Source organism: Trichomonas vaginalis, chromosome IV, assembly GCF_026262505.1.
Source record: "Trichomonas vaginalis G3 chromosome IV, whole genome shotgun sequence".
Classification (NCBI taxonomy): domain Eukaryota; phylum Parabasalia; order Trichomonadida; family Trichomonadidae; genus Trichomonas; species Trichomonas vaginalis.
This window is the reverse complement of record NC_067206.1, coordinates 6,357,492-6,382,805: the sequence shown is the minus strand read 5'-3', so window position 1 is coordinate 6,382,805 and position 25,314 is coordinate 6,357,492. Positions and strand designations below refer to the sequence as shown.

The 25,314-nt window shown below is 33.8% G+C and overlaps 10 protein-coding genes and 7 pseudogenes across 17 annotated transcripts, besides 3 other annotated features; 7 read left to right on the top strand and 10 right to left on the bottom strand.

Moving 5' to 3' along the window:
• Positions 1-17,435: part of a mobile genetic element that runs on past the window's edge.
• On the top strand, positions 855-1,325 carry TVAGG3_0041020 (uncharacterized protein; the record flags this gene model as incomplete). The annotated part of the gene is made up of 1 exon (XM_051220736.1): positions 855-1,325. The coding sequence occupies one exon, from the start codon at positions 855-857 to the stop codon at positions 1,323-1,325; it is 471 nt and encodes a 156-aa protein (XP_051105722.1).
• On the top strand, positions 3,554-4,430 carry TVAGG3_0041010 (annotated as a pseudogene). The gene has a single exon. A coding segment is annotated over exon 1 (877 nt).
• Positions 4,446-5,255, bottom strand: TVAGG3_0041000 (annotated as a pseudogene). Its single transcript has one exon. A coding segment is annotated over exon 1 (810 nt).
• TVAGG3_0040990 (organellar and viral DNA polymerase type B) lies at positions 5,625-6,236 on the bottom strand (the record flags this gene model as incomplete). The annotated part of the gene is made up of 1 exon (XM_051220735.1): positions 5,625-6,236. One exon carries the CDS (start codon positions 6,234-6,236, stop codon positions 5,625-5,627), a length of 612 nt encoding a protein of 203 aa, XP_051105721.1.
• Positions 6,693-7,571, bottom strand: TVAGG3_0040980 (organellar and viral DNA polymerase type B; the record flags this gene model as incomplete). The annotated part of the gene is made up of 1 exon (XM_051220734.1): positions 6,693-7,571. One exon carries the CDS (start codon positions 7,569-7,571, stop codon positions 6,693-6,695), a length of 879 nt encoding a protein of 292 aa, XP_051105720.1.
• Positions 8,347-8,514, top strand: TVAGG3_0040970 (uncharacterized protein; the record flags this gene model as incomplete). Its single annotated transcript, XM_051220733.1, has 1 exon — positions 8,347-8,514. The coding sequence occupies one exon, from the start codon at positions 8,347-8,349 to the stop codon at positions 8,512-8,514; it is 168 nt and encodes a 55-aa protein (XP_051105719.1).
• On the bottom strand, positions 8,858-10,995 carry TVAGG3_0040960 (annotated as a pseudogene). The gene has a single exon. A coding segment is annotated over exon 1 (2,138 nt).
• On the bottom strand, positions 11,042-11,625 carry TVAGG3_0040950 (annotated as a pseudogene). Its single transcript has one exon. A coding segment is annotated over exon 1 (584 nt).
• On the bottom strand, positions 11,645-11,799 carry TVAGG3_0040940 (uncharacterized protein; the record flags this gene model as incomplete). Its single annotated transcript, XM_001310272.2, has 1 exon — positions 11,645-11,799. A coding segment is annotated over one exon (155 nt), but the record flags the coding sequence as incomplete, so codon positions are not given.
• Positions 12,234-12,875, top strand: TVAGG3_0040930 (annotated as a pseudogene). The gene has a single exon. A coding segment is annotated over exon 1 (642 nt).
• TVAGG3_0040920 (phage tail repeat-like family) lies at positions 13,725-14,668 on the bottom strand (the record flags this gene model as incomplete). Its single annotated transcript, XM_051220732.1, has 1 exon — positions 13,725-14,668. A coding segment is annotated over one exon (944 nt), but the record flags the coding sequence as incomplete, so codon positions are not given.
• TVAGG3_0040910 (serine threonine-protein phosphatase family) lies at positions 15,538-15,780 on the bottom strand (the record flags this gene model as incomplete). Its single annotated transcript, XM_001299365.2, has 1 exon — positions 15,538-15,780. One exon carries the CDS (start codon positions 15,778-15,780, stop codon positions 15,538-15,540), a length of 243 nt encoding a protein of 80 aa, XP_001299366.2.
• On the bottom strand, positions 15,799-16,161 carry TVAGG3_0040900 (uncharacterized protein; the record flags this gene model as incomplete). The annotated part of the gene is made up of 1 exon (XM_001299364.1): positions 15,799-16,161. One exon carries the CDS (start codon positions 16,159-16,161, stop codon positions 15,799-15,801), a length of 363 nt encoding a protein of 120 aa, XP_001299365.1.
• Positions 16,355-17,119, bottom strand: TVAGG3_0040890 (phage tail repeat-like family; the record flags this gene model as incomplete). Its single annotated transcript, XM_051220731.1, has 1 exon — positions 16,355-17,119. One exon carries the CDS (start codon positions 17,117-17,119, stop codon positions 16,355-16,357), a length of 765 nt encoding a protein of 254 aa, XP_051105717.1.
• Positions 17,341-17,435: a terminal%2Cinverted (terminal inverted repeat of Maverick-3 transposon ID:TVAGG3_0040880).
• Positions 17,436-21,104: 3,669 nt separating this feature from the next.
• Positions 21,105-25,314: part of a mobile genetic element that runs on past the window's edge.
• TVAGG3_0040870 lies at positions 21,637-22,721 on the top strand (annotated as a pseudogene). Its single transcript has one exon. A coding segment is annotated over exon 1 (1,085 nt).
• On the top strand, positions 23,074-24,039 carry TVAGG3_0040860 (organellar and viral DNA polymerase type B; the record flags this gene model as incomplete). The annotated part of the gene is made up of 1 exon (XM_051220730.1): positions 23,074-24,039. One exon carries the CDS (start codon positions 23,074-23,076, stop codon positions 24,037-24,039), a length of 966 nt encoding a protein of 321 aa, XP_051105716.1.
• Positions 24,642-25,213, top strand: TVAGG3_0040850 (annotated as a pseudogene). Its single transcript has one exon. A coding segment is annotated over exon 1 (572 nt).

Sequence of the window (25,314 nt, the reverse complement as noted above, 5' to 3'; positions counted from 1 at the left end):
AGATGTGAAGTTAAATTCACCAACTCAAACAAACAGTCAAAGTGTTTTGTCAATGTCAAAGACAGAGATGTTGAAGTGGGGAAACCATACGAGGACGAAGATGGTATAACAATTGTTCCTGTAAAAGAACAACCAACATATCCTGAAGTTAGCAGAGACTTAAGTTCTGTTGCAGATATTCGAAACGACTACCAACAACTGAAAGACAAACTTCAAACTCAGAGAAGATTTGTCAAGCTTTAGGTATAATGTTAAACTTGGTCGAACACAACCCTGTAAAAGTGAACTCATATGTCATTGCACCTCATGAAGTTTTTGAAAGAACTATTGAAACTTTGACAGAGGCAGACGATATAAACATCAAAGAAATCGAACCCGACATTAGTTGCTGTGGTGTTTCATATAATGTCATTGACAAGATATACGTTATGAAAGGAGGTGAAACGTTGAACTTAAAATATAGTTTCCCAGACGTCATAAAAATATTTGACGACCACAACATTTCATTAAAATTTAGTTGCTAAGTAAATGCAGAAGACATAGTGGTTTATACTATTACGACTAAAAACCCTGAGTCATATAATTCTATAACAACAAACTTACAAAGTCCTCAAGGACGATATTGTAAACTAACTTTAAACACGATGACGACTAAAGCCTGTTTTGCTCTTTTGACACCAGAAGACTTTGTTGTTGTGAATGGTAAAAAATACTTCTTTGAAGATACTTACTCAGATATACCACCAACAGGTTTTGTTGACTTATTTAATACTTTAAGGACGGATGTAACATGTGCTGCAACTAGAGCAGGTTTCATTATGTTTGGATGTCCGACTGAGTTTAGTATAAACGATATGAGCTATAATACAAAACTTATATCTGGTTTTTACTACCAACAGTTTCCTATAACAGGAAAAGGTGTCATACAAGGTTTGTCTGTTCCATTGACTTTAAGTACACCTATTTTATATATTGTTTCAAACTTAGGTTCAAAGTGCTATTCGAATGTCGACAGAAACTACTATGACCAAAAGATACTCATGCGTATAAACAACACTTTCTCTGCTGGTTTGCCTATTGTTCATTCGAATGCAGAGTTTTCAGCTTTAGTAAACTCAAACACTTTAGCAAACATAAACTTAACCTTAGTTGACGCAAACTTTGTTCCTGTAAAACTTTTATGTCCTATGTATTTGTCAATGACGGCAGAAAGTTTCGAATTGGAAGATGCAACTGGTGAAAGTATTGTACTACAAGAACAACTTCAACAACAAATAGCTCAAGAACAACAAATGCAACAAATGCAACAACAAAGTCAAGAATAAAAAAAATATTTTTTTTATTTTTATAAAAATGTACAGAATAGACGTTTCAGATTTTTATGACTTCCAAGCGTTCAGAAATATGTGTCCATTTAGAGACTATAACAAAGCAGTCGAGAATTTGAAACGTTTAGTCATTTATGTTGACTCTGCCCCAGAATGTTATGTCATGAAAGAATGGATGTTGTCTTTAACAAACCAAGAGCAACAATTGTGTCTGAACAAGAATGTAGACAGAAACTTAAGAAAATAAAAGTCGTACAAGTTGGTATGAAGATGTTAGATGCTTGGGATATCTTATTGTCAAAGTTAGAAGATTTTTTCAGTTCGTGGTATAAAGTTCTATACACCATCTCCAAACTTCTATTCTATCTTCACTGGATATAAAATACGAACAAGTAGAATGGAAAGAAAATGTTATAGAAGCTTGGTTAGACCATGTCAAAGAAATTATATGCAATGGAAACGAAAGAGTCTATGAGTATATCTTATGTTGGTTTGCAAACATCTTACAACATCCAAGTGCTAAAAATGAAACTGCTCTCATTATAATTGGAAAACAAGGAACTGGTAAGAACACTTTCTTTACAGATATTTTGTGCAAACTGTTAGAAGGTTATTCGAACCCGAATATGACAAACTTTAGAAAACATCTGCGGTAAATTTAACTCTTCAATAGAGAATATGAAACTTATAGTATGTAACGAACTTCAAAGTATAGATACAACAAAGGTTTTAAACTCAGATGCTTTGAAGAGTCTTATAACAGACAAAGTTGGAGTTGTTGAAAGAAAATATAAAGACCAAAGAGTTTGTGAAAATGTTGCAAATTTCATCATGGTTTCAAACAATGTTGTTCCGATGAAGTTAGAAAGTTCTGACAGAAGATATGTAGTTGTCAGAACGTCAGATTCTCATATGCAAGATACAGAATATTTTGACGACTTAGCAGAAACTTTGACACCTAACTTTTACAACCACTTGTTCTCATATTTCATGACATTAGATATTTCAAAGTTCAATCCAAGACAATTCCACATACCGAAGAGAGACAAACATTGTTAGAAGCAAACAAGAGTGTATATGAACTGTTTATAGATGAGACTAACTTTGAGTGTTAGATGAAAGGTCATTGTACGATTCATATAAACAATATTGTCAAGAGTATGGTTATATGGCAGCTTCTAAACGTACATTCTTGGCAAATGTCAAAAGTCTTTTAGATGTTCAGAACGGCGTATATACAAAGAAAAATTTTTATGAGTAAATTTTAAAAAAAATATTTTTTTTATCCGATAGAAAGATGGGCGAAAATTCATCTCAGTCAACAAGTACATGTCAGGACTTAAAGAAGAACTAGACCCATTCACATATTTGAATGTTTACTTCTACCATTTTGAAAAGTCTACATTTGACAAAGTTTGGAACATCGAACCCGTTAAGTTTGCTATTGTGACTAAAAATGGTGCGAAATTTGAAGACTTAGACATAGAAGGTTTGTTAGCAGTCAAAGAAAATTTTGACAGAAAGGTTCTCAAACCTTAAAGAAGGCAAAGCATACAAACTTGTTATACCTTATGAACCAAGAAAGCAGACGACTATGAATATTATGAGTCTAAGATAGTTGAAGTTCAAGGTAAATTGGGTAAAAAGATTTTAGAGTCTAAGCCAGTGTTTTGCTCCTAAAGAGGAAGAGAACATTGACATTGACCCAGAAATGTTCTAAAAATAAAATTTTATTTTTACATGTCAAATTTCTTTTTCTCTGGCTCTGGCTCTGGCTCTTTCTTCTCTCTTCTACTTTCTTTTCTTTCTTCTCTCTCTTCTTCTCTTCTCTGGTGAGTTATGTCAAATTTCTCAGAACCATATTTCTGTAAAAGTTCTTTGTCCTTTAATAGCTCATCTATTCTGTTTTCTATTTCATCTTCAAGAACAGCGCATGTGTCTTCTTTGCATTCTAAGAACTTTTGTTGGACTTCATCTTTCAAGAGGCGTCATCTCTGTCAACAAGTCTGTCATTGACAAACTTAAAGACTTCTCTGCTTAATGTTTTATGGTTCTTGTCATATTCCCAGAAACAGAACTTTAGAACAAATTCACCTTTCTTGTTTACACTATGTAAGATTTTATGGTCGACAGATGTTTTGCTGTCAAAAAGTTTGTCTCGAATATAGATAGCGAAATCGCTAGACATTTTTCTAAAAGATAAAAATTTTAATTTTTCTAAAAATATGTTAGAAAAAAGTTTGCTGACATTGACAAGAAATTTGAGAATGTTTTAAACAAGAACAAGAGGAAGTTAGAAAATGCTCAGATAAAGCCTATACATGACAAGTTCTTATTTGCTCAGAATGGTATAACAGGTCTAATCGCACCGCCTGGGTCGGGTAAGACTTTCACTTATCTTAAAAATGGCTGCACAACAACAAGAACTAGATGAGAAGAACCCATTCTATGAGTTAGTTGTTATTTGTAGTACTTCTGGTCAATTTGACCAAACCGTCAATTCGTTCAAAGATATTATAAAGAAGTCTAAGTTAGTATGTATAAAAGACTCTGAGTTGTTAGATTGGATAAAGAAAGTACCAAAGAAGAGTTTTTGAAGTACAATGCTATAAATGAGTATATAAATTCTAAGTTTAAAGACCCAAATGAGGAAATGCAGAGAATATTAGAGAAGAAACACTTCAGAAACAAACAGAAAGAGATAGAATACATTTCGAAGAAATTGCAATCTTACGATTGGAAGACTTACCCTCATAGATGTCTTCTTATCTTAGATGATTTCGCCTCTCATCCTTTGTTAAAGAATAGAGAAAAGACATGTGTCGAATTCTTAAGAAGCTCAGACACTTTAACATCTCAGTTGTCATTTGTGTACAGACAGCCAAGAGTTTAAGTAAGGATGTAAAGAGAATACTTACTGACATTGTACTTTTCCCAGGATTGTCCGAAGACGATTTCATGGAACTTATGAAAGAGTCCATGGCAGGTAAGTTTGACAGACATGAACTATGGGAGAAGTACAAAGTCATACAAGACCCTCATACTTCTTTCAGAATTCATATCTACGCAAACAAAGTTCAAATTGTAAAAAGTCAAGCGTAAAAATAAAGAGTTCATCTACTCTGCTTGTTTGAAGTTGTCAAAATACTCTGTTATTTTTTCTTTCAGTAGCGGGTAAGTCTTCTTTGAAGGTAAGTATTGTACACCTTTCATATCATAGTGAGTTTGAGGTAACGTATCTTGAACTATTTGTTTCACATCTTCATTTGGGGTCATTGAAATCGGTAAGTTTTCGCGATAGAACCAATTTCTGTCAGATTTTGTAAATCTTAGCAAGGTCGTAAAAGGCTTTTGTTGTTTCTTCTGACTAAATGCAACATAACCATATCTTTATCTTCTTCATTTTCCATCTCTTCAGTATAAATCATATATACTTATAGTTCTTTTCCTTTCCTTTTGGTACCGAACGTGGTATTCTTTTCTGTATGGTTTTTCTTTTGCTTCAAGCTTGTTCTCTAGCTCTTCACGTTCTGTCTATGAATTTCATCTAACATCATGAAAATATAACAAGCATAACGAGGTGAAGCCCACATTGCAACAGCATTTACAAGAAGTCTATGTACATACCAGCCTTCAAACCAGGAGCCAAATTCTTGCGATTTTTCGTACGGGAATCTCTACCCTCGGTTTTCCGAGGGTAGCAAACATATGAGGAAATTCTTCTAAAAGTTCTTTTGTCTGTTGGTTTTCAAACCAATGATATGCTTGCTTTGTAGAACGAAGAGCATTCAAAATACTTTGCATTTGGTACATGTCATCTTTGACCGAACGAATGAGACGTAACTGTTTGTTAAACTGTATGTACTCATATTCTTCATTTATATCTTCATGGACTATAACTGTTGTTGTGTTCTCTGTTGTTGACATATCTGTCTTTACATACAAAATAAAAAAATAAAAAAAATAAAATTAACTTTATTTTTTCTATCTTAAGGAAATTCATGATTTTCATAGAGTTTTGGCGAGTAGGGAAAAAGTCGGTCTAGAGAAATTTCACTGTTTTCATAGAGTTTTGGCGACTGGGGTTTCTTCCCTACTCGCTGTGCTTCACTGTTTTCGTACGGAATCTCTTCTCTCGGTTTTACATGGTAAGCAATCTTATGCCATTTTACTCAGATTTTTGTTGCTGAATTCAATAAAAATATAATTTAGGGTAGATGGGTATATCTACCCTCTTTTCTACCCTCTTTTCTACCCCAGTTATTTTATAAACGTTTTACATGGTAAACGTTATTTTTACATGTATTTTTCAGCAACTTCGTCAAATAATTTTATAGCTTTATCTATCTCATCTACTTCAAACGTTTCTTTACCTTTTATGGGAGCACCATACATTTTCTCAAACTTTTCAAGTAGTTCTGTTTCTGCAGCTCTCATATCATTAACAAACACAACCTTGACTCTATTGACTGTACTGTCATATCTTTGAGTTATATTATATGTTCTTCCTATCTTATATCTTTTTGTATTGAAGTCCTTCGGTTTCTGAACGATGTAAAGTAAGCCTTCACTGCAACGTTCCGTATCGAATGAACCATATGTTATGAAGTTATATCCAACAACTGGGTCTAACCATAACAAAACTATTGGTATAAGACTTTTGTCTATAAGATATGCTGCAGTTCCATAGAATTTTACCGATATCATAAGCTCAGGATTTCTTGTCAAAATTTTCTGAGTTGAAGCATTTCTAACCCAGTCCTTTGCTCTCTTTTCAAATGGAGATAAAATGTCTGACAAAGAATATTTGTTGTATTTCTTTGAGTATCTTACGTTTAAATCACCAATTCTAACCAATTTAGTGTTATTGTCTATCTTTTTAACTGTTTCAAACTCAGTGTTTGTCATTTCCTGTTCTTACATACAAAATAAAAAAAATATTTTAAAAAAAAACTAACTTTATTTTATTTTTTCTATCTTAAGGAAATTCATGAAATTTGGTCATTTTACTCAGAATTCAATAAAATATATTTTAGGCGACCAGGTCACTCGGTTAAATGAACTTCTCTGAAAAAGTGTGACAACATGACATTTTGACAACAACACAGGAAATATACTTCTTCGTAAATGTTTTGTCAAGACTTCTTCGTAATGAGCGTAAATCAGACAAAAATATATTTTAGGGTAGAAGGGTATATCTACCCCGTTTTCTACCCTCATTTCTACCCCATATGTCCTTACTGAAAAAGTATGTGTTCCATATGTCATTTTACTCAGAATTTTGTGCTGAATTCAGCAAAAATATATTTTAGGGTAGAAGGGTATATCTACCCCGTTTTCTACCCTCATTTCTACCATAAAGTTTTACAAGCGTTTTACATGGTATATGTTGTGATGGTTCATGACTTTAAACAGTTTTGTAGCTTCTATTTCTTCACGAAGGATATCAAAAATTTTAACTATGCCGAAGGTTTCTTTATATTTCTTCTTGACATCTGAAAGAAGGAAATCGTTAGCAGTTGGATAGTTTTTGTTCAGAAATGTCAACATGTCCATTTTATCTTCTGCTGGTTTCTCTACTTCTTTCTTTAAGTCAGTATGGTCTTTTCTCATTCTTTCTATCTCTTTGACGGAGTAGTTATATTTCCTCATTGCTGCTTTACATTTAGAACATTGTGAGTTCATTTTTGCGTTATATTCTGAAATTTGTCCTGCTAGTATGACTAAGGCGTAGATGGTTTTCTTTAACTCAAAGGTTGCTGGTTTTATCTGTTGGTTCCATACCTTACCTCTTCTATCTTTATCTCTTATCTGCAAGACACACTCAGCAACTAACGAAACAAAGTTGTCGTAGGTCTTAAATTCTTCAGATTTATATATGTCAATGACTTTGTGGTTGCAATGAAATCCAAGAAACTCATAGTTTACCTTTCGTATGAACTTCTTTATTTCTACTGAGTCAGTCAGTCTGACTTCAATTTCATCGAATTCTGGAATAGTGAGTTTTTGTTGTTGTATTTCAGGAAGTTTAGGCAAATGGTCTATAATATCTTGCATTTCATAAAGATACTGTTCATTTGTTTCATCTTTTGCACTACAGTCTAAATCTCCTTGGAGAAGTTCTTGCTTTATCTTCTGGATTTCTGTTTCGAAAGTATATGAAGAAGGAATGAAGCTTTTCATCTCTACTAACATTGAAGTTGGGTTCATGACTAACGAGTTTGGTGCTGTTGTTGCAAACATGTTCTTACAATAAAAATAAAAAATATTTTTTGGTGGGACTACCTTTATTTTATTTCAGCACAAAATGAACGAGTTTGGTTTAAAAATACGGTGGAGCCAAAAATGGCTCGACCTCAAAAACAAGCATTTTGTGAAGAATATACCAACCCGCTGTTTTCCGCGGGTTGCTTTTTTTATACAAAGTTCAAGAGTTTTGTGTGTTTTCTACGAGGGTAGAAATGAGGGTAGAAATGAGGGTAGATATACCCTTCTACCCTAAAATATATTTTTTGGTGGTACGTCGGACATTGTTCTGAAACAGTACAAGTCTTGTTCTGAAACAGTACAAATATTGTTCTGAAACAGTACAAATATTGTTCTGAAACAGTACAAATATTGTTCTGAAACAGTACAAATATTGTTCTGAAACAGTACAAATATTGTTCTGAAACAGAAAATTTTTCTCTCAAATTGAGAGCTTTTACGGGAAATTTGTTCTGAAAAAGTACAAGACTAGTTCTGAAAAAGTACAAGACTAGTTCTGAAAAAGTACAAGACTAGTTCTGAAACAGAACAAGACTAGTTCTGAAACAGAACAATGGACAGCATCGAGCCATTAGATGAGGCAATTTACCTTATAGAGATAAATGAAGTTGTTAAGCAGTATTTGGGCAAGGACAAAGCCAACAAGTCCCTCGGCGTCTGGTTGTCTGGAAGAGGTGCGCTGAAAATCGAGATTTCGACTGGAATTCCAATTCAAATACCAGAAAACACTCCTGTAGACGACATAAAGGAGATGAAGAAAGAAGCTCTTCTCAAGTTCTTTGCAAAGCGCCCATGGATACAACTTCCAAACAGAGAGAGTCCAATTCCACGAATTATACAAATTCTCAGAGCACTGTTCCACTTCTCTGGTCAGCCGTTCTACATAACCTGTGAAGGCGACATCCAACCAGTTCAGTAAACATCTCATTTTAACTAACTTTTTTGCTGTCTTAAGGAAATTCATGAAAATTCAACGGGTAGAAATGAGGGTAGAAAACGGGGTAGATATACCCTTCTACCCTAAAATATATTTTTCAGTGCTTTTTCAGCACTTTTCCGTAGTTGTATATGAAAGACAATTCGAGATAAAATTTCTTCATCTGAAATAGTCCTACCAGTATTTGTAAAGATATAGTCTAACGGTTTTGTATCTGCTACTTTTGTTCTTTGTTTTTCAACCTGAAACATTTAATATATGTAAAAATATACTGTTTTAAAAAATGTTTTAAAATGGTATGCAATGTTTTACTTCATGCAATGTTTTATTTCATGCAATGTTTTATTTCTGTGCCGTCTTCAAGCACACCCCAGTACTTACGCTTGGAGAGGACATGAACTTCGGAAAATACCTTATCTAGCTTAAAACAGCCCATCTTCTCACCGACTAAACCCATTTCAATGAGTTTGTTATACCCTTCTTCGTTCGTCATGAGTGCGTCAATGTTCTCATAGTAAACCACAACTTTGGATTTGACTTCGGAGAAGAATTTGTTGTAGTTGTCAAGGACTGCTTTTGCGAACTGAGGGTAAGACCAATGTTCGACAATAGGTTTTAATGTGGTTACTAAGCCACTTTCACCTTCGGTAAATTCGTATTTCAAAACAAAAGGAGAAAACCTTTCAACAAAGTTGTCGACCTTCTCATAATGTTTACTCTTCATCTCTTGAGGTTTCTTAATGGAATATCCCCATGTCGAATTCATAAGCAATTTGAGTGTCATTGCAAGTTTGGGGTTTGAAGCTTTCCTAATATCATACAGTTGTTGTATGACTTTTCCAACTGTATAGTTCCTTCCTGGGAACTCACCGTCTTCGTTTGGAATTCCAGTTGGAATATATTGGACGAACCTCATGTACGCAGCGTTAAGGTCGACATAGTATATCTTTTCATCTGAGTCGAACTTGTCGCAACCAATGGGTCCAGTTTGGGAAATTCAAGTGAGTCTCTTATCTTCTGAGAAACTTCTCCTGTTATCTCATAAACATCGTCGAAGCAACCTGTTTCATATAAAACCTTCTGACCTAACTCAGATGCTCTCCAATACAATTTGACGTCAATTGGATGTCTCAATGGAAGTTTGTTTATAGCATCTTGAAGTTCTTGCAACCTCATTGGAAGTTCTTCTGGTTCAGGTTGGTATCCGAACAATCCAACTCCTTGTGGAATTGTGTACTTCTTTTGTACTAGAACTTTGTCTGGAACAACTTTTGGTCTTGCTAACAATGAAAAGTTTGTTTCGTCTTTTGGTACAAAAGTTTCTGTCAGCTTGTCATCTGGAATTGGTTCCAACAAACCTTTCTCGAAAAGAATGTTTACAGCTCTGACAATGTTGCACTTGCCTTTTCCGAACAATGGGTTTGTAAGACTTTCGTTCAACATGAAGTGGTTGTGGACAATTACAATCTTCAACCATGGTAAGTCTTTGTCAACAACATAGTCGTCATGTGAAGAACCTTTCTCAGTCGGAATGTTGACTCGGATATTGACATTTGCCAACGGTGCAATTTTGCCAATTGACCTCTGAGAATGTACCTTGTCTTCACACATGACTCAAGATACTTCATCTTCTCATCTGTGAAACAAGACCAGAGTTCCTGAGACATGTAAGAATACAAGGTTCATTGACAATTGTTTCGATTGAATTGTAAATTCCATACCTTGTCAAGTCAATGTCAGACTTATTTATGAACGGGAAGTATCCAGCATGTTGTCTGACTGCTTGAGGGTTAGGTTGGTACCATTCGAACTTGACACTTGCAATTCCTTCAATTGCATTCAAAATGTCTGAGTCGGAGTCAACCATTTGTTCTCTCTTTGTAGTCTTGAAAGCGTCAAGAAGCATTGCAGCTGTTGTGACATTGCCATGTGCATAGTAAATGTGACCGTCCAAATCTGTTATGGTTAGTCTGAGATTGTATCCTTTCTTATTTCCGTCTTGTATGGCAGCAAGTACACCCATGAAGCCTTCTTTGTTCTTTCCTTCGTCAAAGTTTACTGTAAAGGTTCGACCAGATGTAATTTGACTTCTAACTTCACGATACTTCTCATATGCATATCTTGTTCTTTCCATGGGAGCATGTTTGTCTTCACCTTTTCCTTTTTTCCTTCTCAAAGGATGCAATTGTTCGTCATGTTTCCAATAGAATCTGGCAAAGCCGTCGTGTCCTTCAACTTGAGGTTCACTAACATCGAAAGGCATGTCCATAAGACGTTCTTCTTCTAACCTCTCGATCTGTTTGGATAATTGGCGCGCGCGGTTTCTAAGTCCATCTCGTAGCGAAGACCAGACAGTTTGTCATAGACTTTTATTGGCTTTCCCTTCCTATATTTAAACTTCTTCGAAACTTTCCAACCATATCTTTGCAACTCTGCTTTTATTCTAGCAGATTTTCTGTCCATTCTATATGGGGGCATTTTTATAAAAATAAAAAAATATTTTTTTTCTTTACTTTACATAACCACCTGCTGCCATAAGTCTTTGACGCCAACCCATACCAGCTAATGAAGGTTGACTTGGTTTAGTATTGAAACTAAACTTTGGTTTTGGTTTATCTTCCGTTTTTGGTTTCTCTTCTTCTATCGGTTTTTCGTCACTTTTCGGTTCCTCTGACTTTACCTCACCTGCAGGAACAGTTGTGTCGTCAACATCTTCATAAATATCATATGCCATTTGTTTTTGTTTTCCTTTCAACTTTTTGTGTTTGTTGTAAAGTTTAGAATATTTCGACTCTAAGTCAATGAGATGTTCTATAATGAACTGTTGGTCAGTGAAGTAAACTTTTCCATCTGTTGTCTCGAAAGCTCCTTCAGACTTCAATATTTTATTTGTGAGAGTCTGTTTCTTTTTTGAGATACTAGCCGTTCCATTTCTATGAAAAGTGACTTTGTAGTTAGGGTTTGTATTTCCAGACCTGGCACTTTCTATTATTGAATTTTTTCTTCATCTGTAAGTTCTTTGACAGGTTTTGACAATGGTTCTGAACTTTTTGTTTGTGGTGTCAAATCTACCGTTTCAACTTCTTCCGTCATTTCATCTCAGTAAAAAATTTTAGTTTGGTTTGTTTTCAACTGGTTGTTGTTGTTTTTAAGTCGGTCTAAAACTTCCTGAGGTATAGGAAGAACTTGACAAACACGTGGTTGTGTAACTGCTGGAAGCCGACAAATCCATCTTGAACCCATTTGTCTCAATGCTGTATTGTTCATTTCATCTCAGTAAAAAACTTTACATTCCCCACGTTTGAGGCGGTTGAGGTTGGTTGTTTACCCATTGTTGTGCATGGTTATATCCTCTGTTAAAGAATCTTTCACCTTGGTCCATATAGTGTCCTGCTTGGTTATAGTAGTCATTTGCTTTGTTATATAGTTTCCTGCTTCTCTTCCTACATTGTCCATCCATCCTTGAACTTTTCCTCTTGTTTCAGGATTTGGAATAAGATTTGCTGCATCTCGTGCTACATCCCAACCTTTCTGTACAGTTTGTATAATAGGCTGTGCTTTCTCTTTCAGTATACCTAATGTACTCAAAATCTTCCTTCCAACTCCAAATACACCTCTGGCTATTGTTCCCACTGCGGGCAAAAATCTGGATGCAACTCCTGCTAATGCGCCAAATAAACCCATTTCTTATGGGTTAAAAAATGACGAATCCAAACAAGGACCCCTATGTTTCTAAAGCAACAAAAAAGCACTCATGATAAAAATCTTTAGTTCAACACCAAATGCTTGGTTTATGGATATCTTGGAAAACATTCCGAGGTATAGAGAAGATGGACCACCATACTGGCTAATATTTGTCGGTCAAAACACAAGATACTGTGAAGCCATACCATTACAGTCCAAAAATATTTTAGATATCTTAGCAGCTTTGACAATATTCGTTGACAAATACCATCCAACAAAACTGACATCTGACTGTGAAAGTTCTTTCAAATCAGATATGTAAAAAACTATCTGCGTTCAAAAAATGTAAACCAATATTTCATTGTCGACCAAAACCATTCTGCTCTTGGTGTCATTGACAGTTGTATAAAAATCTTAAGAGACTTAAATCAACCACAAGGTGGTGAGGTAGATGAAATGTCATATGACGACAAATACAGACACTTCTCCATGGCAAAGATGAGACAAGTTTTAAATATTTACAATAGCCGTAAACAAAAAGGTTTGGGAAACCACTCCCCCGAAGAAATGAAAAACAACCCCGACTTAGAGAAAGACTATATATTTAATAGTTTAGTCAAAAGAGACAAACAAGAAAGAATGCCAGGCTTCAAACTTAAGAAAGGTGACAAAGTAAAAATAGAAATACCTAAACGCGACCCATATGAAAATACTATTGACTATGACAACAATGGGAACTCGACAGGTACTCACCTTCGTGTTCGTAAAAATAGAAGAAAGTATACAAGAGAATATTATGAAGTTTTAGGCAAACATGGCAAAATGTACAGACTGCAAGCAGAAGATAAAACTACTATTGTCAGACCTCGTTTCAAACTTGTAAGGTTCAAGGTGGTATACTTTCAAAGACAGTTCCTAACAAATATAAGACAACTCCTGACGAATATGCTAAAGAAGTGAAACATGACGACTAAGCAATTCTATACCATGCGTAAACTGTCATGTAAGGTGGCATGTAGTCTTTACTTTGTCCTGTTGTTTGCGTATACCCTGAAACGCGATGTGTATGGCTTCCTCTACCTCAGTGTTACTCCCAGTAACAATTTATAGCAAACTTAACGTCCTCTTTAACATCATATCCTTTACCTTTTGTCATTCCTGACCAATCCCAAAATCTATGACTATGCAAACCTGCTTCAGATGTACTTAAATTTATGTAGTGACTGTGCGCAGGTAAATTTTCACCTGAAATCGTTTTACTTCCACCTGTTTCCTTTGAAGAGTTTGCACAATACAAAAACCTGTCGACTATTTGAGTCCAAGTTAAACCAAGTACTACTTCTGGTCTGGTAGAGTTCATTGACGTGTAAATAGAACCTATAGGATATAGTGTTTGAAGTATTTCTGTCTTTAACGTTTGAAGCTCTGTTTTGTCAGCTTTCTTATCTAACTCATCGTTAACATATGTTTTGTCAGCTTTCTTATCTAACTCATCGTTAACATATGTTTTGTCAGCTTTGTTGTCATATAAATCTTGAGCAGTGAATTTAACTTTGTTTTCATCCTCCATGACAAAAACATTTCTACATCTAGTGTATTTCATCGTTGTTATGTCTTCATCCGATGTTAAACCTTGTGGAAAGTTAGGAGGTTTCCAATTTAATACATCCCCACCAGTTCCATCAGGTTCTTCAACCGTTCCTGCAATATTTTCTATACCAACAGTTGCGAAGAAATCGTGTGTATGGTTCTTATCTGCCTTCTTTTCAAGGCTAACGTTTAAGTCTGTTATTTCAGAAGATGTATGTGTATGTCCAACGGCACTTTTACTGTTTAAGGTTTCTTGTAAGTTTGTAATATTTGCAATGGTATGTGTATGTCCAACGTCACTTTTCCTGTTTAAGGTTTCTTGTAAGTTTGTAATATTTGCAATGGTATGTGTATGTCCAACGTCACTTTTCCTGTTTAAGGTTTCTTGTAAGTTTGTAATATTTGCAATGGTATGTGTATGAGTCTTTTTAGAATATTCGTTTTCAGCTCTTGTCACTTCACTTGACATTTTATTGTCAACATATGTTTTGTCTGCTAGTTCAGGATGAGTATGTTCTTTTGTTGCATAAGCTTTGTCAGCTCTTTCTTCTTCTTTTGCTATTGCATCGTCTACATATGTTTTGTCAGCTTTGTTGTCAACATCTGCTTTCAAAAGAAGTTCATCTATAGGTTTCTCGTTTAAAGTTCTTTTTGTTGGATTTATACAAACAGTATGGTTCTTACTGTCTTGAAATAGAAACTCATCTGTCATTGGGTTTATCGTCAGTTTTAAGTTTCCTTCTTTCAATGACTCAGATATCTTAGAATAGTTTGAAAAGTTTGTTGTGTTCTTATTTAGAGCTTGCAAAATGAGTTGTCGGTTGTGTTTTATTTCTCTCATAGACGCTGTTTCATTTGACATTTTTATTCTAGATAAAATATGCTTCCAATAGAAAAAGAAAATTCAAGAGTTGCTACAACTAAACCATTAGATGAACTTTTTACTAATGTCGGTCAAAAGTTTGAGACAGAGACCGTAAAGCATGAAGGCTATCGTTTTGACTACCCGTTAAGATGGCTAAGAGACCCATCCGTCACAAAAGCTATTGGCTTTCGTAGAATGAAGTTCATTTCAGAAGCCATACATGGTTTCCCATTTACGGTCGCTTTTGAAATTCGATACTATAACAAAGAGAAACGTACGTATGAGAAATTTGAACAGGGAAAACTTTTACAAGTTAGTTTGCTTGTAAACTTAGAAACAACTCTTCAAGCTTTTCAAGAAAAAATAAACGATATCTATCTCGAATATGCAAAACAGTACAACATTGACGAAGGAGAGTACCATCTCGATATTTATATGACAGGAAAAAATGCAACTGTTAAAATCAATAGAATAGAAGACCTTGGAGAAGACGTTTATATTTCTACAAAATATAACAACTTGGCATGGTATAGATTTTTGAGGATGTTAAATCAGCCTGCAGAATATCCAGTACACCCGAACTTTTATGAAGTCGAAAACCCTAATGGAACATATGAAAATGTTTTCGACTCAGATGCTATTATAGTTCATGCTTCATTTTCTGGTGCACAAAACTCTTTTTTATGCTTGGCAAATGACTTTTACGAAAAACCTACAAAGCTATATGAACCACCGAGTGGAAGTATTTCAGACTTTCAAGTATGGTTTACTACAGATGGAAGAAAAAGAATAATTCCATTATACCACGCGTTTTACTTAGAACTTAGTCTCATATACAACTACTATCGAACGGTAAAAATATAATTTTAATACGGTTGAGGTGTTGGATTTGGTTGCCAACTTGACTGTGGTGCAGGTTCAGGCTGTTGTATAACAGGAGCTTGTTCTTCTGGTTCAGGGTCTTTAGGTATAATACCAACGAACTGACCTACTCTTTTACCAATATTTTTGACTCCGTTCCAAATTCCTCTTCCGACAGATTTTATTCCATTCCATATACCTCTTCCAACATTTCGAAAGAAGTTTCCAATACTACTGAAGAAACCCATTTTACTATATGTAAAAATCTAATGTCCGCCTAGTCTCTTACGTTTCCTGTTGAGTTCCATTGCATTCTTTAACTGGAGCTCATACATTCTATTTCTCCTCTGGTAGAAAACATACTCTGGGTCAACTCCTGTGTTCGCGTCATCTGCATAGAGTTGTTTATATCCCACTTCAGGGTTTGTATAAAACTCTTTCCATCTCATATTTGCATACCATGGTGGTAAACCTAACGCAGCGTCATTTGACATGGCAGTTTGCATTTGTACATCTGTTGGCACTTGACCATAGTTTGCCATTGCAGTTTGTATTCTAACTTCATTTGGAATATTCTCTGGGTTTGGTTGTCCAGGTTGCTGTGCATTCGCTAAGTTCTGTGCGTCCATTTAATATTAGATAAAAATATCTCTTACGAGTACATATACTGGACATTTGCAGGCATTGGTTCATCTTCATATTCTCTATATCTTTCTGCCACGTCAAATAAATAAATGACACAATGGAAAAAACCTAAAACAAGTAGTCCTATTTCAAACCACATTTACTTACCAATAAAATTTCTTTATTGTGACACTTTCTTCAGTTTATAGGACCTCTCTCATATTCTATCTTGTCATATCTAAACTCATAGTCATGTATGTCCTCTAACCATCTCATGACACTTTCCAAACCACTTTTATCGGATGTAAAGTAAAAGCATGGATGGTTATGTAAAACGTCTAAAGTTTCTAAAGAGTCTCTCAAAGTCCAGTCTACTTGGTATTGAAAATCCCATGTGTTATAGAACGGCGGGTCCACTATAAAGAAAACATTTTCCTTGTCTTTATATTTTTCATACAACTCTGTCCAATGACATCTCACAAACTCTATACCCTCAATATATTTTTCTATGTCCTCTTTGAAAACATTTGTATAGTTAAGATATAAAACTTTTGACATAAGTGTTTCAATGTCATGAACTCTTATAGCACCACTATATAATAGTCTAGCAGATATACTATCCCAGTCAATATACTCTGCCTTTTTCAAAACCTCTCTGACAGTATTTTTCTTATCTAATGGTATACGTTCCATCTTACCTATAGGTATCTTTTCTTTTAACTCTTTCAATATTTTGTTTGTGTCTGGTATATGTTTGAGACGGTTCATATAGTTGTCGAAGTCATTGCATATAATCTTTGAGTCAGGAAATATTGTATGGCACAAATGAGATATATAGAAACTTCCACCGAACAAGTCTACAAATGTTAGACCATTCGGTAGTTTCTTAAGTTCTCTCAATAGAATATCTTTACATTTACTCTTATTTCCAAAGAAGGGTAACGGTGGTTTTGTAAAATTCATTTATATATAATAATAAAAATGTTTTTTCCTGAAAAGTGACAGAAAAGTGACAAAACATGTACGAAGAAGTCTTGAAAATTCAAGAGGGTAGAAAAGAGGTTAGAAAAGAGGTTATATCTAACCTTCTACCCTAAACATTATTTTTGTCTGATTTTACGAAGAAGTCTTGACAAAACATGAAAACATATATAATTTGTGAAAAGCTCCTGGAAGACCCGTATATAAGAACTTCATTTATACTAAACATCTTCAGGGCTAGAAGGCACGAAGTGCCTGGAAGCCCCACTACCTTTTTTTTTTTTTTTTTTTTTTTTTTCAAGAAGATATTTTTCGGGTTAAATATAACTTTGATCAGATAAATTCCTATTTACATTCTGCGGACAAATGCTTCCAAAATGATACTTTCAGTCTCAAAATCTCAACATCATATCTACGACAGGCAATTATTTTAATTTTATCCATTAAAACCGATTTGGCAATCTATCAAAAGCATGATCCACAAAATCAAACAATTCAGCAAATAATAGATCACTTAAATTATATACGCCAAGAGTTGGATACATTCCAAGAAATTCTCAAAGATATTAATTGGAATTTTGGCTTTGCATTTTCTCCAGATTCCTATAATATGCCTAACTATATTCGCAATGCTTTAACCTATTTTAGATATTTGTCTCTATTATTTGCTAATGAAAAGTATGATATCGTTGGGGCAACCGGTACCATAGAACAAACCATTACAGACTTTATACAAACATTGGACAATGCTTTTCAACCCCCTCCACCTCCGCATTAGCTTAATGAATGAATAAACATCTGATCTAATAAATACCTAATTTTTTAAAACTTTTTTATAGACCAAAATCAATTGATATATTACATCAATTAGAAAAACTTCTCCAAACGAGAAGTTCCGAAAAAATACGTTAATTCTCAAGGAAAAAAAATTCACATGAACAACTTCAATCAGATTTTTCCCAGTAACAAAACGCCAAACTTCCTTTAATTGTGGTGAGAGATTGAAATTTTCTTCATGGTACTTTGACATATATATGCGATTTAAAATCGATATCATTTGTACTTAATAAGAATATATCCAATCGTTCTGTTCTTTCAAAATACAAAGCCCTATAAAGGAAATTGTGCAGCTTAAAATTTGACCGATGCAAATCGTATACCATTTCAATACAATTAATCCTTAATTGTTACATATTTTAGTATCTTACTCTCATAAAAATCTGCAAGACCGTTTTCGAGAAAAATTCATTTTACATACAAGCATTTACTCAGTTAGGCGATTGATCAAACTTTAATTATAAAAGTAATGCAAAACACCGAAATCCTAGATGTAATTAATAGACTCTAAATTTATCGCTGCCCTTAAAACGAGTTTTAACAATATTCACTTAACAAATTGAAATTTCATCAATAAAACAAAAACATAATGAGCTGTAAACAGGGGCATGACGAATTTGTCTACTAAAAACCAATTTATAACCAATATATAACAAAAATTCACGATTAATCCCGCGAATTGCAGCAAATAATTTGAAGTTATTGTTTTACTTTGGTTAAAAAAGTAAACTACATAAAGTTCTTTTTTCCTCGAAAAGCAAACTTTTCGAGAAAGTTTTTACTATCATTTTGAAATTTTGTAATTAAATCGGAAAAGTTATGAAACAATCATATCAATAAGATGTAAAAAGAATAGGTAAATAAGTGATTATAGAAACAATTGTTTTATCCATTTCAAAAAGGTAAAAATTACAATATTTTATTAAAATTTCATGTCTGTTAAGTTTTATATCTTGGGGTATTAAAGATTATCCTTGATAATATGCTTAGCTCGATATTTTTTGATTTTGGTAATTTTCATATAAAATTTGAATCAAGAGTTTCATTTTCGGGTAACAACGACAGAAATGACCTTTTTCCATGGAAAAGGGTCACTTTTGTAGTAACTGTTCGAAAACACTGGTTTTGTATTTCTAAATTTCAGCTATCAACATAAATAAAGATCTGATGTCCAAGAGGTGAGTTGATGATTTGAAAGGAAGTTCTTGAGTTTTTGGGAAATTATCTAAATTATTTCCCAGAAGTTTCTTGAATAACAATATTTTGGATACTGATTCTTTAGCTTGAAGGGCAAGTAAGGGTCTTCAAGAAGTCCAGCGCCTTAAGCACATTTGACATATAGGTGTCAGAAATGCTAGCTTTTATGGAAGGGGGTATACCCAAGTCTACCAGATTTGCCAAATTTTGAGGGGGAAAAACCGAAATTCTGGGCAGATTTTTTATAGGAAAAACGATCGACTTTATGGTGCCATTTCTTTTCAAATTTCCTGAAGCTATAACTTCTGTTGTTACTAGTCAAATAAGGGAATCAACTCATAAATGTCTAGTAGAATGAGAATCTTAGGAAAAATTCTCAATAATTTTCCGAAACATACAATTACAGAAAATCTATTCTGTCAAACGATTGATAGTACAAATATGTTAATTTGTAGGTCAAACAATAGAATATAAATTCTAATAAAATTATCTCGAAATCGTTCGTGCAGTTTTCTTCCATTCTTTGTCTATTAGTCATCGAGTATCTACATAGTCTAAATCCATTACCAAAATTAAGGAAACATCTATACTGGAAACCAGATCCCGATAATTATCAATCGATTCTCGAAAGTCGTAAAACGATTTTCAATTGAAATTATTATCAAATTTAATGAAACATATTGTAGGCATTGACCTCGGATTTTCAAATACAATATGTTCCTATTCTGACAATGGTTCTGTTAAGCAGTTGGTATTCGAAACGTCAGCAATCTTACCATCTTATATCTACGAAATTTACAATTTCAGCAATAATACACTAAATCCTAAACTCAAAAACAATATTCGAGAATTTTCAGCGAATTATGACAAACATTTGATTTTCGGATCCAAAAAATTACTTGGAAGAGATTTTAACCATCCAAATGTCAAAAATTTTGTTTATTCCCATAAAAATCAAATGGATATTGTCAATAAAAACGGAAAACCTACTTATAAACTTATATTTCAAAATGGAGATATAAGCAAAGAAATATATTTGTCGCCAGATGATGTTTCAGCTCAAATTCTTTCTTATGTCAGTGAAACATATCGTTCAAAATTCGGTCATGCTATAGATTCATGCGTTGTTACAGTTCCTGCAAAATTTGATTCAAATCAGCGTCGTGATACTATTTCTGCTATAGAAAAATCCGGAATTAAATGTTTAAAGCTCATAAATGAACCAACTGCTGCAGCATTTTCATATTTTTCTGAGCATCAAACAAATAATCAGAAAATTCTCATTTTTGATTATGGTGCTGGAACCCTTGATGTTTCCATTGTTGAAATAAAAGGAAAGGAATTTGAAGTTCTGTATACAGAAGGAAATAGCGATCTTGGTGGGCACGATTTGGATTTAATTCTTTACGAAGATGTTTTAAACACTTTTAAATCTAAAAATAAAGATATAACGACAATACCAGACCGTTCTGCACGAATTCTGATGCTGGAAGTTGAACAAGCAAAAATAAAATTAAGTGCAGAATCAAAAGCAACAATTACAATTGAAGATTTCGCAAGTGGATACGATTTGAAGGTAAACATCTTTAGGAATCATTATGAAGAATTAATTTCAGATGAAATTGAAAAATCTAGAAAAGTTTTGTTTAATGCAATAAGAGGTTCTAAAGTTGAAGCAGAAACTATATCAGCAGTATTTCCCATTGGAGGAACATGCAGAACACCATTAGTTCAAAAGATGTTGAATGAATTCTTTAATAATACTCCAAAATATGATAAATATTATTTAGACTTTAAAGGTAAAGTCAAAATAGTTAATGAATTAAGCTATGAGTACTCTGTTTCAATTGGAGCTTGTAAATTGGCAAAAATTTTAGATTCAGGTGACAAAATCATTGATCGAATTCATTACGATAAACTTGCGAATAATGTAGTATTCCAAATGGTATTTAATGACATAAGTTCTTTAGAATATGTTTATAGAGTTATGAGCATATATGATTTAATATATCCTATAGGAGCTGTTTATACGTCTATGAATCCAATAAATCCAAACACTTTATTTGGTGGTAGATGGTATGAAATAGTTGACAGTTTTCCATTCTACACTAATACGCAGTCAATGAAGATGGGAGGTTCAAAGAAAATAGGTATTGAAAACCTTCCTTCACATATGCATAGGTTCAGTGGAAGAACATCTGTGGAAGGAAACCATTCACATTCAATAACAAAAAGAGGTTATATAAATCTTGCAGCGGGTTCGAATAGACAGGGAATGAATAGATATGATATCTCAGATGACCCCAAAGATGTTAGCACAGGTATTTTCTGTGGAACTGCAGGAAATCATACACATGTTGTAGCTGGTATTACAGACCCAGCAGGTAATGGAAAAGATTATATGCCTCCTTATATAACAATGCACGCTTGGATACGAGTTGGTTAAAATCTTTAACTTTACATAAATGAGCTTGAAAGAAGTATTCGAACAACATCCATGGAGGTCATTTAAGAAGTTCAATGAAGCTGCAAAGAGTTGGGGATTTACTAACAGAGCTGAAGTTAAAAAGTTCTTTGACAAAAATGTTGTACATCAAACAAAAATAAATCCTTACGACTACTTTTTACCAATTTACTCCAACACTCCTGACGCATACCAATTTGACACTCTCATTCAAAGCAGAAAAGGAGGACATAAACCATTCCTCATCTTCATTAATGTTAACACTCGCAAAGCTTTTGCGTATATAATGAGAAATAAAGGAACTCATGAAGTGTTAAGAGTTTTACAAAAGTTTGTAGCAGAACATAGCCCAAGTATTTTAACATCAGACCAAGACGGTGCATACCTCAGCAACGAAATCACAGAATTTCTCATTAAGCATAACATAACTCACTACACTACTGAAGACCATAACCATAACATACTCGGTATCATTAACCGCTTCATAAGGACTCTCAGAGATTTAAATCAAGAGCGAGACTTTACCGAAGAAACAATGAAACATTTCATCGAAGTTTACAATTCCTCAACACATTCTACAACAGGACATACACCAAATTCAATGACACAACAACAAGAAGAAAAGTATATACAAAGAAACGAAGCCAAACACAAAATATCAGAAATTCAACACAATTTACTCTCATTCCTGGAACAAAAGTTCGTGTAGTTCTTGACGACAAACCGTTGACAAAGAAACGTTTAAGGTTAAGTCGAAATTATTATATCGTAGACTCTACGCAAGGTAATGGATATCTTATAAAAGCTGCTGACGACTCCATAGCATTTTACCCTCGTCATAAATTAGTCGAAAGTAGTAATGGCAAACTTGCTGAAACCATTGACGAAGCAAAGCGAGGAGTGGTTATTGAAATACTTGACTACAACATAAACGATGACACTTATAAAGTAAGATATGAAGGAGGCGTTGAAGATGTTATACCATCTAAGAACTTGAGAGAATCTAAACCAACTCATCTGGGACCATTAGAGCGGGAGTACTGGAAAGATAAAAACATGCCAGAAAGAATAAGAAAATTCTTCTAAACTTTTTCATTAGATGTAAATCAGACAAAAATATATTATAGGTGAAGAGGTGAGATTTCACCTGTTTTCTCACCTGTTTTTTCACCTCTTGAATTTTCGTGAATTTTCACAAAAGACCAAAATATATTATAGGTGAAGAGGTGAGATTTCACCTGTTTTCTCACCTGTTTTTTCACCTCTTGAATTTTCGTGAATTTTCACAAAAGACCAAAAATATATTATAGGTGAAGAGGTGAGATTTCACCTGTTTTCTCACCTGTTTTTTCACCTCTTGAATTTTCGTGAATTTCCTTAAGATAGAAAAAATAAAGTTAGTTTTATTTTTATTTATTTTTTATTTTGTATAAAAGATATGATTTCAACAATCGGCACAACAACAATTCAAGCCGCGAACGGCGGGACTCTGTCCACAACAACTTCACCAAACTCGTTAGTCATGAATCCAACATCTATGTTAGTAGAGATGGAAAGCTTCATTCCTTCTTCATTTACTTTCGAAACAGAAATACAAAAAATTAAGCAGGAACTTTTAACAAGTAATTTAGACTGTAGTGCGAAAGATGAAACAAATGAACAGTATCTTTATGAAATGGAGGACCTCATCGACCATTTACCTAAACTACCTGAAATTCAGCATCAAAAACTAACTATTCCTGAATTCGACGAAATTGAAGTCAAAGCAACTGACTCAGTAGAAATAAAGAAGTTCATACGTAAAGTAAATTATGAATTCCTTGGTTTTCATTGCAACCATAAAGTTATGGACAAAGATTGCGATATGGTATATAAGAATGTTTCTGACATATATAAATCTGAAGAATTTAAGACCTACGACAACTTTGTTTCGTTAGTTGCTGAATGTGTTTGGGAAATAAGAGATAAAGATAGAAGAGGCAAAGTATGGAACGAACAACTAAGACCCGCTATGTTTGAGATGAAGAGAGCAATTGACGCTTTAGTTGTTCTAGCAGGTCAAATTTCAATGTATAATGCAAAAATGAACCCACAATGTTCAAAATGTAAAGCAGCAATAAGGAAATATAACTACTCCGTCAAAGAGATAGAAAGAATGCGAAACGACTATGCAGACTTAAAGAAAGAAGCAGAAAAGCCAGCAGAAGATAAAATGGACATGTTAGCATTTCTGAACAAAAACTATCCAACAGTAGAAGATTTCCTTCTATCTGACGTCAAGAAGAAATATAAAGAGACTTTCGGCATTGTTAAAACTTTTGATATCCTCAGCGAAGAAATAGAAGCTACAAAACTGTTTAGGATTTCAAATATACATCGTACAATTCATGTAAAACGCTTGTGAAAAAAGAGGTGAAAAATTAGGTGAAAAAAGAGGTGAAATCTCACCTCTTCACCTAAATTATATTTTTGGTCATTTACACTCATTTACGAAGAAGTCATGACAAAGCATTTACGATGAAATCTTGACAAGGCATTTACGAAGAAGTTATGACAAAGCATTTACGAAGAAGTTATGACAAAGCATTTACGAAGAAGTTATGACAAAGCATTTACGAAGAAGTTATGACAAAGTCAAGACCCTTTGGGTCTCGCCGCTTAGCGGCTGAGGGTGAAAAATTAGGTGAGAAAACAGGTGAAATCTCACCTCTTCACCTAAATTATATTTTTGCTGAATTCAGCAACAAAATTCTGAGTAAAATAATTTTTAGGGCATGTGTCAAACCGTTGAGTTTTCACAAAATTTAAAAAATAACGTTTACCATGTAAAACGCTTGTGAAAAAAAGAGGTGAAAAATTAGGTGAAAAAAGAGGTGAAATCTCACCTCTTCACCTAAATTATATTTTTGCTGAAAAATGACCAAATTTCATGAATTTCCTTAAGACAGAAAAAATAAAGTTAGTTTTTATTTTATTTATTTTTTTATTTTGTATGTAAGAACAAAAATGTCAAACACTGAGTTTGAAACAGTTAAAAAGATAGACAATGACACCAAAGTGGTTAGAATAGGTGATTTAAACGTAAGATACTCAAAGAAATACAACAAATATTCTTTGTCAGACATTATATCTCCATCTGGAAAGAAAACATCCCACGACTGGGTTAAAATTGCTTCTACTCAGAAAATTTTGACAAGAAATCCTAAGCTTATGATATCGGTAAGATTCTATGGAACTACAGCATATCTTATAGACAAAAGTCTTATACCAATAGTTTTGTTATGGTTAGACCCAGTTGTTGGATATAACTTCATAACATATGGTTCATTCGATACGGAACGTTGCAGTGAAGGCTTACTTTACATCGTTCAGAAACCGAAGGACTTCAATACAAAGAGATATAAGATAGGAAGAACATATAATATAACTCAAAGATATGACAGTACAGTCAATAGAGTCAAGGTTGTGTTCGTTAACGATATGAGAGCTGCTGAAACAGAACTACTTGAAAAGTTTGAGAAAATGTATGGTGCTCCATAAAAGGTAAAGAAACGTTTGAAGTAGATGAGATAGATAAAGCTATAAAATTATTTGACGAAGTTGCTGAAAAATACATGTAAAGCGTTTATTTTTGGTCTTTTGTGAAAGATAGAAAAAATAAAGTTAGTTTTTATTTTAT